Raw genomic sequence first — 16,076 nt, 5'->3', positions numbered from 1 at the left:
GGACATACTCCCGAACACGTTTTTAGAACCAGCATACCTTGAGTAAGCAATGTTTGGGTTAATCAATCGAGAGTTCAGGGTTTAGCAGATGGTAAGTTAACCTTGCTTTCTGGTATACACCCCTGGTCCATGTAAACCTTGATGTAAAATCTCAAATTTATTCTCATATAAACATAGTCATGTCTTTATGTGTCCTCTGTGTGAATGCATTTGTTTTCATGGGCAAGATAATTAAGTTGAGCTGTACCTTTAAACAAACATTTCAAGTGACATTTGCATTAAAAGTAGACAGAACTGACACAGTGTTTTGATAAACAATAACAATTTCTTACAAATAAGTGGTAAACTGGTAAACATAATACAGGATTGTGCAGTGTTGATTAGGCTACCAGAAACTGTTTAGCATAAATAGGTTGGTTATAATAACAAAAAAGGTTAGAGTTACATCTTGTATGTGTTGGAACTAAAGCGTTTAACCATGGGCGTTGCTAGGCCATAGGCCATTTAAACTGACTACCCAGCCCCCCTAAAATGTTGCGATTAGCTCCATAAACTGTGCACAGATTTGTGATCTCCTCAGTCCTCTTTAAATTTCATATGAAAATTGCAGTAGAATTCGATCGGCTCCTCCCCGTCTTTCTTTCAGCACGTTCTTACAGAGCGAAAAACAAAGGACAAGGTCTGTGTTTATCGATAGATTATAATATCTGCATCCGTGCAGTTTAAATGCAATATATAAAATATCATGGGGGAGAAATTGGTTCCCCATCTACTGTAGACTGTTTTCACTGTGTTCACCCCTCATCACACCACAGCTGTTTCCTCCAGCGAAAAGCACATAAACGCATACTTTATAAAGCGATCATGTTGCCATTTTCATTTGAAAATGTAACTTTCAGTAGTTTCTAGTGCATGTGGCAAAGAGGTTTGCATACTTCAGCTAAGGAAAGAGGCTTGTACTAGAAATGCAAACAGTAAAATTTTGTATTTGTACAGTAAACAGGTGTGAGATCAGAAAGACTTGTATTTGGCTTATTCAGTAATCAAATAAAAAAATACTTATCTATACAATACAGTGCAATATTGCAGTAAGTATAGTATACCACCCCTATTAGTCAAACATTTATTTATTTATTTATTTATTTATTGATTGATTGATTGTTATTATTCCCGAACTGGGGGCTGAGCCCCCCTAAAATGAAAATCCTAGAATCACTGAGTTTAACCTTACAAACAAACGAACAAATAAATAAATAAAATAAATTATATGTTCTACAGCAACGCTTCACACTCCAACCACCATTAAACTCAAATGAACAAGAAGACCAAGCGGAAGAGTAATGCTGTTGGAAACAATTGGAAATAAGACATAAACAAATGAAAATGCTATATTGGGCAACATTAAAAGGGCACAATAATGAACAACCAATAAAAAGGCAATGTTTTTAAAAAGTTGGGAATATGGAAAAAGAACTACTTAAAATAATAATGGACAGGAAATGAAAGAAATAGCGGAATCTATTCATGCAATTAAGAAACATCTGAACTGATTATGCATTGTGGGATTTTTGAAACTGCTGAACATGTGCTGTTGCAATATTGAGAATATACCAATGAACAACAAATGCTTGAAGTTAAAGTACTGGAACATGACGTTAGAATATTTATTGAATAAGCTGCAAATAAATATACATAAAGAGAAACATGATTCTGGTCAATGTGGACTTACAGAAACTGCAGAGTATGTATTAATCAGTTGTATGGCTTATGAAATAAATGATGTTGGCATAAATGTTTTAACTTTGCAGAATATTCTAAACAGTTCTTACAAAAGTTGTGAAGCTGTTTTAAGTTTTTAGAAAGCAACAAAGTAACAAAACATAGATTTGTTTTTTCTCCTCTTAGCAATGCCTCACACTGCATCCCATTAGGTGGCGGAATAAGCACCAAAGCTGGTTAACCATCCGACAGTAACGTCAAAGAAGAAGAAGAAGAAGAGGAAACAGTTTGCTAGCCGCCAAAAAACGAAAACAACACAAAGAAAAAAAAAATACTGTATAGACTTTTTATATCACGATGCCACGCCGCGCACGAAAGGAAGCTGCTCAGACAAATCTGGACAGTGAGGAAGAATGCAGCCTTTCTTCGGAAGAAGAAGGAGAATACGACGATGAACGCCTGCATTTTGAGGAGAGATTTGATCCAGCGGAAGATGCAATCGCGGACGAGTGAGTTGTTTATTCTTACTTGCGTTTGTTATTAGTGTCGCATATTCGTTACATAATAAATGCATATGCTCGTTCTGTATGATTGAAAATAAAAGCGAGTGGATAGACTGTGTTTCAGTGGCGCAGTTTTGGCTAGATTAAGGTGGGTGTTTACTCTGAAATACTGGCTAATTTACGAAGATTAGCTGTGTTTGCAAAAGGGATGCAAACTTGTCACCTTGTTTTGAATCCAGAATGTTGTTTGTGTATTTCGCGTAGATCCAATGAGTTAAAAAGAACTGTTTTTAAATGCTCATGTGTGTATTTTTTTTTTTTCCATGTGTGCGTGCTCTGACTTCAAGTTACAAGTGGTTCTATTTGCAACGAGTTGAGCGGTGTAGCCAATCACAGGCATGTCTGTTGACAGCAATGGCCAATCAGATTTCGCCAGAATTAGATTTGTCCGAGTGTCGTCAAAGAACATCCAGTTTTTGTTTACACACATTTACCAAGTTCCACATGCTCGGAATTCCTCACATTATAGCAAACAAAGCATAGAGATTAGGCATTCGTTGTTAAGTGTGTAGTTAGATCACTCATTTATAACAGGAGTTTTCGCGCGAATTAGCTATTTCCTCTCTTATTCGCTGTTTTAATAAAATGTTTGTTTGTTATACTGCTAAGTTTCGTATTTCCACGTCTAGTGCATAGTTTTAAAATTCTGAATCTGCTTTTTTCCCCTCCAGTTAATGTGTCAACAAAGCGTATTTACCCCCTTTTCCACCGCTGATGAGTTTGCATCTCTGTTGCAAATACAGTTGAGGCATCTGCAAAATGTTAATTATTTTACCAAAATAAGAGGGATCATGTAAAGTGCATGCTATCATTTTTTGTTTGTTTGTTTTTAAGTACTGGCCTGAATAAGATATTTCACATAAAATATTTTACATGTAGTCCATAAGAGAAAATAATAGATTAATTTATACAAATGACCCCATTCAAAAGTTTACATACACTTGATTCTTAAATACTGTGTTGTTACTTGAATGATACACACACACACACACATACATATACATATACATACACACACACACATATATATATATATATATATATATTGCTAATTACTATTATTATTGTTTGTTTTTGTGTTTTAAGTGATGTTTGTTCTGAACAGTTAAACTGCCAAAACTGTCTGCTGTACTTCAGTGACATCCTTCAGGGCCCACATATTCTTGTTCTCTTCTAATGACTAGGATGGACGTGGATGGATTTTTGAGGATTTTTGAGATCCATCTTTTCACACTGAGGGACTATTACAGAAGGTTCAAACACTCACTGATGCTCCAGAAGGAAAAACCATGCATAAAGAGCTGAGGGTCTAAACATTTGAACACATGAAGATGTGTACATTGTTTTTATTTTGCCTGAATATAATATTTTTTTTTCCTCCTCCCCCCATTTATTTCTGCCCTTCAGAAACTGCAAAAGATACTCTACATGTTTCCCTGTAGACAAAATAAGTTAAATTTACCCTGATCTTCAAATTCAAAAAGTTCTCACCCCAGTTCTTAAGGCATCTGGAGCATCAGTGAGTGTTTGAACCTTCTGTAATAGTTGCATATGAGTCCCTCAGTTATCCTCAGTGTGAAAAGATGGATCTCAAAATCATACAGTCATTGTTGGAAAGGGTTCGAATACACAAAATGCTGTAAAAACCAAATAATTTGTGGGACCTGAAGATTTTTTCCCTGAAGAACAGCAGCAGTTTAACTGTTCAGGACAAACAAGGGACTCATGAACAACTATCACTAAACAAACACAACAACAACAAAAACAGCTGTTCATTCAGGTAACAACACAGTATTAAGAATCAAGGGTATGTAAACTTTTCAACAAGGTCATTTTTATAAATGCAACTATTATTTTCTTTTGTTGTTTATATGTTAATGTCTTTTATTTGAAATATCTTATTCAGTTCAGTACTAAATATAAAATAGCATGCATTTTGTTCTGTCCTTTTTTGGTAAAATAATTAACATTTTGCAAATTCTGCAAGGTGTATGTTAACTTTTGACCTCAACTGTATCTGCTTAGGTGTATACACTTTGAAAATGATATAAGCACTATAAAAAACCAAAAAGTCATAAAGAGCGTACCTAAAGCTATAAACCGTCCATAATTTATAAATTAAATGCACAGGTATGCTACTTTGGACAACCTAAGTTAATAAATGTTTACAACTATTTGTACTTTTCTATAGGAAAGTGGTGCCTTCACGTGCACCTCACACAAGGACGGCACACAAGCATCCTTCAGCTTTCAGCGCGGTCGAGAATCTTAAAGAGTAAGTGTACATTTTTGTAGTTGGTTTGGTTAATCTGCATTCATTAAGGCAAGGAACTTTTGAATCTTACAAACAAGTCCTCAGAGTACATAGCGACTTAACAACATACGTTGTTTTACAACTTATCTTCAGAAAGAAAATTGGTTTGAATATGAATTTTGTTTCAGGTAAATTCTTTAAAGAATTCAGGAATTATCTCCATATAATGGACTTCAGTGGTGCCCCCAAGTTTGAACTTCCAACATGCAGTTTAAAAGGCTCTAAATGATCCCAGCCGAGGAAGAAGGGTCTTATCTAGTGAAACAATTGGTCATTTTCAAAACAAGTTGAGTTTATACACTTTTTAACCTCAAATGCTCCTCTTGTCTAAGTAAGACAAGTTCAGTACAGTCAGTACAGTTAGGGTATGTGCCCCGTCTCGTTTTCTTCCCCAACTTCAAAATCATCCTACATTGCTGCAGAAGTACCGACCCAGTGTTTACAAAGTGAACATGCAAAGAAGATCAAATGCCCTTTACAAAAGTAAAACAAAACAGAACAAAACAAAACAAAAAAAAAAAAACAGTAAAACGGCGATGTAGGATGATTTGGACTTTGACGAAGAAAACGAGATGGGAGTTTTTCAACATACCCTAACTGTATTGACCCAGATTACACAGAGTACACGTGTGCATTGCAGAGACGAGACAAGATGAGCATTTGTCTCATCTTGAACATAAACATTTCTTATTCATATTAAACATAATTTCTTATTCATTGAAGAAAGAAAGACATGAACATCTTGGATGACAAGGGGGTGAGTAAATTATCTGTTTTTTTTTTTTTTCTGGAAGTGAACTTCTCCTTTAAACTGGTGTGCAGAAAACTGCACAATCTATGTTAAAAAGTAACACATCTTCCTGTGTTACGTGTGTGTATAACAGTGTGTAAAAGTTTGTCTATTTGTATACAAAACAAACAAACTTGCATGTAGTGTATTTACATTTAATAAAATTGTACTGCTGCATTTACATTACTATTCACTAAAACAAGGTTCTGCAGGTTATAAAAAGGCCTTAAATCAAAGCAGAACGTCTTAAATTGATTGCCATAGCATTGAATGATGTATGCACTAGTGCTGTCATTATTCCAAAAATTTGACTTTGATACGATACCTGACTAAAATATCACGATACTACTGAACCGATTCTACAAAAAAAAAACAAAAAACAAAACATAGAACAATAGGAAAAGTAACTGAATAATAGGTGATCCAAATTGAGAACATCATTGTTTAATCTATTAAAAAACAACAACAACAACATAAAAAAAAAACACTTCAAACCGTAAATAAATAAATAAAATAAAATAAAATAAAAAAATCGCATTCCAGTGCCACTCTGTGCCAGTGCCAGAACTGACTGTTTCTGTCAATGGTAAGTTTTAATTTGGAATGTTTATGATTAACATAAGAAGAATAGCTTAAATGTTTTGCCACTTGATTGAGCAACTAAATATATAAATCTAGTAGTATATGCAAAAGTAAAAAGCATTGAATAATGTATTGCTTATATTTATTGCGTTTAAACGTGCCTAAGGAAGATTACTGTACTGTATTACTGTAATAAATAAATAAATAAAAAATCACAATGTTGAAAAAGCATTTTCAATAACAATGTATGGATTTGAAATAAAAAGAAAATTGATAAATGTGTTTGTGGAAATCAGGCTTGTGCTGTGTTTAAGCTATTATAAAAACAAAAATGCACTGCATGATCAAACAATTAGGTGAGATACATATATATTTTTTGAAAAATGTAAAAAAAAAAAAGATGCTTCCCTCCACCCTTGAGAAAGAAACAAAAATCTCACCTCTCACAAGAGCCAACTAAGAGGTGGATTCCCCCATTAAAAAATATAAATAAATAAATAACTAGATAACTAAATAAATAATAATAATAATAAAATAAAATCTGATCGGAAGATACTGCTTCCTGTGATCAGTAATTGGTGATCAGCCTCTAAAATCCTGATTGGAGCACCCCTAGTCCCTAGTGACCTTAATAATATAAATTATCAAATAGATAACGTTCAACGTTAATGATAATGAAACAACAAAACACACACACACACACACACACCCAAACAAACAAACAAACAAACAAACAAACAAAAAAAACTCACTTTTTTATATAGTGTTTCACTTTTTTATAATAGTTAATCGAATTTCTTGAATGCTACTGCTAAATACACCTACTGTACCTGACAAATAAAGCACTGTTTGTTTTATTTGTATTATGTTTATTTGTAATGTGTATCTTTGTTCTTATTTTTTAATGATAAAGATACAACATTTTTTTTTTTTTTGTGTGTGTGTGTGTGTGTGTGTGTGTGTGTGTGTGTGTGTGTGTGTGTGTGTACTTGTTTTTGCTACATAGTGGGGACCAAATGTCCCCACAATGATAGTAAAACCTGAAATTTTTGACATTGTGGGAACTGGCCTGCGGTCCCCACAATGTTAAAAAATGATTAAAAATAGTAAATGATGTTTATCTGAAAGTGTAACGATGCAAACATGTTTTCTGTGAGGGCTAGGTTTAGGGTTAGGGTTGGGTTAGGGGATAGACAATATCGTTTGGTCAGTACAAAATCTATAGAAGTCTATGGAAAGTCCCCACAATTCACAAAAACAAACATGTGTGTTTGTGTGTGTGTGTGTGTGTGTGTGTGTGTGTAATGCAAAATTAAGTCTTGGGGTATAATAACTTATTTTTCCCTCTAAATAAAGCTTTTTTTGTTTTTCTAAACCCATTGACAAACCCATTGTTCTTGTTTTAATCATAAACTTGTTTTAAACTTACACTTAATTTTGATCAGTTTCACAGAAAACAAATTTGTCACTTCTCAATTAATGGTATGAAGGACAAGTTCAAAACTTTTCACACATTTTCATAACTAAAAATTCAATAATTCATATTCACTTTCTGGAGTTCTCTTTCAAAATATTCAATCTGTTTAAAAATGCAGTGCATAATATCCCACAGGCAATTTTCAGTCCGTTTTATTTCACTTTGCAAATTCGCTTCCACAAATTCAATTTTGGCAGAAAATTCAGCATTGCACATTCGGGAAGTGAATTCTCAGTAAGGTGTACGCTGAGGTTGGCCTTTATCACTGTATTGGTTCATTAAGGCACGTGAAGTGTGACATATGAGGGAAACCCCGTTATTACAACACAGCGTCACACAAGCCATGATACAAATTTAATGAAACAAGGCAACTGAAAACAATATATGTCTTCCTCAGATGTACATCAGGGTTGGGTAAAAAACATTGTAATATCCTTTGTGGTAGAGAAAGCTGCTTACATGTAGAGAAAGCTACTGGAAACAATGTAACCGCGAAGATGTTGAATTAAACGTAAATACAGCTTTTGAGTCTTGATCAGCTTTTTAACATATACATACTGGCCCTGATAATCGTAACTTCTACTTATGATTTGCTCCATTGCTGCAAATCAGTTGTTGTGAATGAATGACTTGTTCTACTTGTTTTTGTTTTCAGCAACAGCTGTTTACGCCACCTGCTGGTGACTGACTAACAGCAGATGGAGATCATGCATTGGTATTCTACTTCTATTCTTGCAGGTCCCGGGTGTATAGGGCCTTATAAAATAATACGTTTTATTTTTTTCCAAATTCCGTTTTATTTTTTCCAAATGTATTTTTTTTCGGCTTTAATTTTTCTAGATTCAGTTTTTTCCCATTTTAATTTTTCTCAACTCCTTTTTAAAGGTGTCATTGGATGCTAAGTTCACTTTTACATGTTGTTTGAACATTAATGTGTGTTGGCAGTGTATGTACAAATCTACCCTATAATGATAAAAATCCATGCAGTGGTTTTTAATTAATTTGTAAAAATAATATCCCATTTTCAAATTGCGTCTTTCTCAGATGCCTGTCGTTGTGGCGTTACACAGACAGAGGCCGCTCCCACGATAGTTGATTGACATGAGCTCTTACCTCAGATCAGCTGTCACAGTCCAGTAACTTTCCAGGTTTTGATGCTGGAGCAGGGATGTAAGTTAGACAAGAATATCTCAGATTGAGCGATTGAGGTGTTCTGTTGCTGGATGTAATAATGAACATAGTGGTCATCATTTACTCTCGACATCTGAGCCGCTGAAGATGCAGTGGATTACATTTGTTTGTGAAGGGAATGCATCTCCTGATCTACATATATCCGTCTATGTTCACGCAAATCATTCATGATCCAGCTTCACTTACAGCAGAAGTGAGTATAAGGGTTTTTTATGAATCTTTGCGATCGCCTTTCCTTATAACGTGGTAGTTAGGAAGTTTAGCAGCTAAACGCAGCTAAATACGGCTAATGTAAACAAGATCATCACTCCACAGAGAGAAGAGAGGGGCGGGGTGAGCAGAGCTCATTTGCATTTAAAGGAACAACCCCTTGAGATGATTTTTGGAGAGCTGATTTTGACAAGGTAAAAAGGATGTTATTTTACAAAACCACTGAGAATTTTTAATCAAAATATATTAGAGACTTTTCATTAAAGTCTTTTCACTTTGCATCCGATGACCCCTTTAATGGTTAAATTAAATTGTATTAATCTCAGAGCATGTCTAATTAATTAAAATCATGAAACTTGTACAATTTCACATCAGTTTAATAAAGATTTAACAAAAATGACATGTTTAGGGCCCTATGAAATGTTTTTTTTTTTTTTTTTTCTCACCATATGTTTTATCATCAAATTCTGCATTTTAGCATGTCTAATTGTTTGAATGCATACTTATTTTATTCAAATTTATTCTTAAAATAGCCTTATGAAAGTTTTTTTTTTTTTTTTTTTCCCTCAGAAATTCTGTGTTGTGTATTTAAAATGTTCTGGTTATCAAATGAAGGCATAAAACATTTAATTTGTCTTTTAATTATTGAAAATGAAGCAACAGGGAATTTACTATTAAAATTAAAACATGAAAGAAATGTTGTGTGATTATACCCTAAAAAATAATGTTTGTTTCATTTTAGTAGTAGTAGTAATAGTAGAAATAAAGTCACAACTAAACAACTGCACATCTTTATTCAAACACAGCTGTTTCCTTTATGAATGAACGTGCATTTTTAAATGGATCTAGTGAGTCAATGAATCAATTACTCATTCATAAAAAGTCACTTGCTTTATTCCTGAATAAATCAGGCATTGGAAGGTATCAAATGAATGATATGATTCAGTAATTAAAACCGGCACCTACTGGCAGTTTTAATTTATTTTTTAAAAATATCTTCTTTTCAGTTATTTAACTCATTTAATATTTCTATATTCAAAATGTTATACTTAAATCATTTATCTCAGAATGAATTTATGAATTTGATTGCACTCATGCTACCTCTGAGCCTCATTAAACATGAAAATACACATACAAGTCCACATTTTGTCCTTCTGTGCCACCTCTGTAGTACACATTAATTTTAATTCTGATTTGTTGATTGGCAACTTATTCTGTTGTTTTAATTAGAAAGTTTAAAAAAAGCTTGTAAAATATATATTAAAAAATGACATAAAAGATATACTTTTAATAAAGTTAAACAATGCCATTACAGTCAGTTTTTATAATAAATCTCTGAAAATCTAAGTCTGGATTTGAATTTTTAATGTTAATATAACCTAAATATGCTATGTGAAAGTTTAAAACAGAAAATAGGGGTTTTCTGTTTCAGATGTCAATATATATGCCTTCAAGTTAAACCAGACATTTATTTCGTTATTCAGTAAATTCCGTTTTTATGGCTGGATTCTGCATCGCGGAAATCAAAGGGCCCTAGGTGTACAATGCTGAATTTTCTGCCAAATTTGAAGCACTGAATTAGTGGAAGCAGATTTGCAAAGTGAAATTATTATTATTTTTTTTTTAATTGCCTGTTAAATATTGTACATCATATTTTTAAACAGATTTAATATTTTTAAAGTGAACTCTGGAAGGTGGATACAGATTACTGATTTTTTAATTATGAAACTCTGTGGCTCAAATGTTTTCATCTGAAATATTCATAATATTCATGTTTTTTTTTTTTTTTGTTTTTTTTCTCGAGTTGTAAAATGAATTGAAAAAGTAATGAAGAGATCCGTTGGAAGTTGTACTTTTAAACTTTGCAGCATTGCGATGCAAAACATGTACATTTAGCCAAGTGCATACAATATATTCACACATGCATCTAAAACACAGCTATTCGAAAACATACAGAGCATCTCTTGAACACTGGGGAGGAAAAACTTTGAATTTAAAGCATCCAGTGATATTCACCTTTATATTTACAGTGAGAACAAGGGACTGATGAAAGACACTGATTACAAGATCCTTACAACCTGGATGCTGTGTAAGCAGGAAGCAGGTAGAGGGGGATTAGCAGGGGCCAAAAATGGATCCCTGTGGAACACCACAAGGGATGGGCACAGAGGCTGAGAAAGAATGAGCAGGTTATATGATATAACAGATTCAAACACCATAGGGCAATGATCAGAAATACCAGCCCAGCATCATTTATTTTACGGAGTGTGTACAGAGAAAAACAAAACAAACAAACAAACAAACAAAAAAAAAAAAAAAAACATAAGTAAAAATAAGGTCCAGCATATGGCCTAAATTATGCATGGGGCAGGAGACAGATTTTGAGTGAATCCGTAAGACTCATTATTTAGGTTTAGATGGACAGCAGACAAGAACTTTGAAATCGCCGAAACCAACAGCCTGTTATGGTGTGGTTTTTCTTTCTTTCTTTCTTTCTTTTTTTTTTTTTTTTGTATTTGATTTTTAGAGGGTCCAGAGTGCACAGAGTAAGGGGGCCATTTAGATCAGTTTTTAGAAGCTGTGCTTAAATACTAAAAAAGGCATCTATAGGCAGAAGTCTACATTTAAATACATTGGTCTGGAAAAAAGCCCAGTCAGAAGGGGACAGCTAACCAAGACATAATAGTTCACAAGCTTTTACCCAAGTCAGTCGCAAATAAGTAATTAAAGGCATAGGAAGATGTTCCATGTTTGTTTGTTTATTTTTTATTTTTTATTTATTTATTTTTTTTTCTACTGTGAAGCAACACAGTTAAAAAAAAAAAAAAAAAAAAAACCTCAATGTATGTCGGTGTGCAGTTTTCCCTATTGCTTGCGAGCCATTGATTATCTCTCTGTATGCCAATGTTGGCACGCCTGATAAAAGTTTCCGACCCCTGCTTTATAGCTTGTATGTTGTCTGCCAAAGCTTGCTGGAGCCTGTCTGAGCTGGTGATGGAGGGCTAAGCTTGTGCCATTCTAGCCAAGCTGGTCCGTCAGCTGGTCTAAGTTGGTGATGCTGTTGAGCAGTTAATAGACAGCTTTGACCAGCTACTAGTTTAATAGTGTAAGCTGATACAAGAATAGTTTTTCAGTAGGGCTATATTCCTGTTGTCAACATGCTCACATTTGCTGTTTTTTTTTTTTTTTTTTTTTTTTTTTTAATAGCGATGGTGACCAAACACCTTCCAAAAGAAAGAAATGCGTTTCAAAGAAAATCAAGACTCTTTCATGGAAAGCAGAGACTGAAGTTGACAAGGTTCCACAGACTCTGAGGTTCCTGCCTGCACGGGAACCTGGACCACAGTTGGCTACTGCTGACGTTCACTCTCCTTTGAGTCTTTTCAAATTGTTTTTCACAGAGAGCGCCGTGTCAAATCTGGTCCACAACACGAATGCTCAGGCTGCCAAGTCAGTTGCAAAGGGCCGCAAGTACAAATGGACAGATGTCAGTGTTGATGAGCTGTACAGCTACATGGGACTCATTTTCTACATGGCTGCAGTGAAGATGAGCTCCATCGCTGACTACTGGCGTCAGGACAGTATTTTCTCTGTGCCTTTTCCTGCCATGGTTATGTCAAGGGACAGATACCGCACCATTTCATGGAACGTGCACTTGAGTCACCCAGATGGAGACAAGGAAAACGACAAAAAGAGGGGCAAAGCCGGATATGACCATCTTTTCAGGATCAAACCCCTCATGGACACTATCCGTCTTGCGTGCAAATCCTTCTATCATCCTAGAAAAACTTTAGTTGTGAATGAGAGATTGGTGGCGTGCAGAGCAAATACAGAAGTGACACGATACTCGAAAACTAAGATGACAAAACTGGGCTTTAAGTTTTTTGTCCTTTCAGACTCATCAAATGGATATACTGTGGACTTCTCTGTCTTCACAGGCAAGAATAATTTTCCTGCAGGTCATGGGCTTTCATATGATGCTGTGATGTCTCTTCTGGACCGTAAAGTTTTGGGCTCTGGGTATCATGTGTACATGGATGATTTCTACACAAGTCCAAAGCTCTTAACAGACTTGTTCGCCATGAAGTTTGGTGCTTGTGGGATTTACAGAGACCACAGGAAGGACTTCCCGAAGACCACAGCTAATTCACTGACTAAAAACTCCACCATGGGATCCATCAGGTGGATTCGGGATGGTCCCCTTCTGTGTGTGAAGTGGATGGACACGCAAGAGGTGTCTGCTTGTTCCACCATCCATGCTGCCTTTACAGGAGACCGTGTGAAAAGAAAAGCCAAAGTACAAGATACATGGAAGACAAAGATTTTACTATGCCCTGCACCTGTGTCTGCATACAACCAGCACATGGGGGGGTGTTGACCTGTCCGATCAGCTCTTGCAATTCTACACCATACAGCACAAAACCATGAAGTGGTACAGAAAAGTCTTTCTACACTTCTTGGATATTGCTGCCACCAATGCTTTCATATTGCACAAAGAGCTGCTTGGCAACATGACTCGCAAAGAGTTCATGGAAGAGCTTATTGCAGAGCTCTGTGGGGTGTCAAAGAAAACCGCACCAAAACAGACCAGCACAGACCATGTACCAGTTCCAGGAGCTGAGCTGACTTCAGACGTCAGAAAAATTGCTACTGTTGGTCGCCGGAATTGTGTACATTGCAAAGCAGTGCGTGACAAGAAGCAGCAAACACCTTGGAAATGCCAGGCTTGTGATGTTCACTTGTGTCTTCAGTTAGACAGAAACTGTTTCCAGGAATGGCACAAAGATGTGTCAAAATCTGGGAGCTCAAAAATGTGCCATTGAACGTGCCATTTTTTTCCCCCTTTTCCATTACAGTGTGCAGCTAAAGTAAAGGATGTGAGAAGAGTCGTTTCGATATTGATAGACCCATTCGGAAGCAGGCCATTATCTTTAATGGATGTGGAATATTTACATATTCATGAAAAGTTAGCCAATGTAGTGACTTAGTAATGTAGTCACATGTATTACTCCAAGTAATATAAAATATTTCTTCACTTTCACTGATATTATAGAAAACTAACAGAAATGACTCATCAAAATATCACTGCTGCTTTACCCAGTCTGCAGGAATGTGCATAGAGCCTTGGGACGTGTTCACAGGTATATCACAGTGGATGTTGAAAATGATCAAATTTGGTTGGACTCTCCAATTTGCCTGTTTCAAGTTGTGCAGTAATGTCTGCAGTACGGCACAGATGCCCCTGTATTGCAAATGGGCATAGAGAGTCTTCTGTCCAAATGTTCTATGGGGGTTGTCCCAAAAGCAGATTGCTACAAAAGGCTTCAGCTGCCATTAATTTGTACCGAAGAAGGATGACAGCCTTCGTCCCATTCTAGATCTGAGATGGCTGAACAATGCTCTGACAAAATGTTCGTTCAGGATGATTACTTGGAAACAGATCATATGTCTGATTGAAAGACTGCTTTATTTCAGTGGACCTGAAAGATTCATATTTCCAATTCCAAAGATGTTCCCACAGAAAGTTTTGGGGTTCACATTTAAAGGAGTATCATACCTGTCCTTTTGGGCTGTCCTTAGCCCTGTGTGCATTCACACAATATGTAGATGCGGTGCCCTATTGAGGCTTCATTTTGGGAAAATCCCTCCCCCTGAAGAAATTTGAGGGGACACTTCTTGGGGAGGTGCAGAAATGAAACATGAGCCCAGATGAAAGAGTCTAACATTATATTCTAGGTCTTGCGTTACAGTCTGATCTTTCACAAGATTAAGTGGCACAAGCAGGAAACACCTGCCACAGGAAGAAAATAGCACCAGAGTGCACTAAACAGAATATCGTAAGAAATCCCTTGCCGGAACAATGCATCAACCTGTTTTACTGTTTGAATTAACTAGGTGATAGTTCACTGGTGGAGGAAATATAACATCATCTTGAATAAGAGAAATCAAACTCTCCTCATAATAGTGTTTATCTGTAGTGTTTAGAAGTAGATTTCTTTCATTCTTTTGCCATTTTTAAACTAGTGACCCTCACCAATGAATGTGTTACGTTTTTTTTGTAAATTGTATTTTTGAATTATCCTGAATTGAGTATATAAGTGTTCTGGATTTATGTAATTATTCAGACAAACCAGCCTGACTGTCTGTCGATGCCTGCTCATGTAAATATTCACCTTGTTTATTCCTAAATTTGGTGTAGTGTGATCATCTAGACATTTCATGTACTCTGAGTTTGACACAATAAAAGGCATGATTGGACTGGCATTTGTCTCATGTTATAATTAGACAATCCACTGAGTTTCTGTATTCCTGACAAACTTTGGAGACAATTAACACTGGTTATTCAACAGGCGGCGATGAAGTTTCCTCCTCTGCCTCTGATTGAGGGAAAGTTATTAAATTTGGCACACTGATGAAGACAGTCTTAACGTTAAGCATATCATTTTTTAAGTCTCTAACTCAAGCCCTTACGTGCCACCAACAGCTCAAGTGTGGTTTTGGCACAGTGCCACCTAATGGTCAGGAGAAATGGAAAAACTCTGTGGGTGCCTCTCAATATCTCTCCTTGTTTCCTTGCTCTTATGTCCTCCATCATGTGACCCGGAAAACGATCAAGCTCAGCCACCTTGTAGGACATCTCAATTCTCTAATTGCACCTTGAGGAGGCGAGGATCGAGGAGTCATGAGCGAGGACACACAGGTGTATCCTATGTGGAAGTTTTTTCTGCAAAAAAAAAAAAAAAAAAAAAAAAAACCTAACACACATATACATTCTCCTCCCCCTTCACATCTGTTGTAATAATTTACATTTATATTTTACCTTTGGGGTTTAAATAAACCATATGTCTTATATTTTAGGGTGTCTTGTTTTATTAATATTTATTATGAATGCCTTAAATAACAAACTTTAACAACATAAGCGCAGATCCCTTTAGTGCAACTGATGACGCTTGAGTGGTCAAGCATATTCCAATGTTCATCCTTTGATTCCCCGTCCTCATTTCCTTTCCTTGCATCCTTCCCTCATATCCTAAGAGGGTGGAGCTAAGATGTGAGGGAAGGAAATGAGGATGCACAAATAAGAAGTGAGAAGCACCCAGAATGTCTTTGACACCTGCACAAACGCACAACACTCTGTTGCAGAGTGTTGTGCGTTTGTAGCTCCCTAGAGTTTTATTCTTCTGAGGAAATCTCTATTTTACTATTACTTTCTGTTGTTTAAAGTGATAA

At 35.7% G+C, this 16,076-nt stretch overlaps 1 protein-coding gene across 3 annotated transcripts; it reads left to right on the top strand.

Annotated features, from left to right (window-relative positions):
• Positions 1-1,988: 1,988 nt before the first annotated feature.
• On the top strand, positions 1,989-15,110 carry LOC127156569 (piggyBac transposable element-derived protein 4). Of its 3 annotated transcripts, XM_051099515.1 has the most exons (4): positions 2,166-2,228; positions 4,474-4,557; positions 4,725-5,353; positions 12,054-15,110. In XM_051099515.1, exons 3-4 carry the CDS (start codon positions 5,343-5,345, stop codon positions 13,222-13,224), a joined length of 1,182 nt encoding a protein of 393 aa, XP_050955472.1. In that variant the 5' UTR covers positions 2,166-2,228; positions 4,474-4,557; positions 4,725-5,342; the 3' UTR covers positions 13,225-15,110. The 3 variants fall into 3 exon arrangements, with proteins under 3 accessions (XP_050955470.1, XP_050955472.1, XP_050955471.1); XM_051099513.1 differs by lacking the exon at positions 4,725-5,353 and having other exon boundaries at positions 1,989-2,228; XM_051099514.1 differs by lacking the exons at positions 2,166-2,228; positions 4,474-4,557; positions 4,725-5,353 and adding an exon at positions 5,369-8,160.
• Positions 15,111-16,076: the final 966 nt, after the last annotated feature.

The sequence above is a fragment of the Labeo rohita genome, chromosome 25 (genome assembly GCF_022985175.1).
Source record: "Labeo rohita strain BAU-BD-2019 chromosome 25, IGBB_LRoh.1.0, whole genome shotgun sequence".
Lineage (NCBI taxonomy): Eukaryota > Metazoa > Chordata > Actinopteri > Cypriniformes > Cyprinidae > Labeo > Labeo rohita.
The sequence above is the reverse complement of the archived record's forward strand: the minus strand, read 5'-3'. Positions and strand labels throughout refer to the sequence as shown.

Bases quoted from the DNA above. Each gene is read 5' to 3' on its own strand.
- LOC127156569 (XM_051099513.1), top strand. From the start codon at position 2,077: ATGCCACGCCGCGCACGAAAGGAAGCTGCTCAGACAAATCTGGACAGT. The intron at 2,229-4,473 runs GTGAGTTGTTTA...ACTTTTCTATAG, and splicing joins GAAGATGCAATCGCGGACGA to GAAAGTGGTGCCTTCACGTG. The intron at 4,558-12,053 runs GTAAGTGTACAT...TTTTTTTAATAG, and splicing joins GCGGTCGAGAATCTTAAAGA to CGATGGTGACCAAACACCTT.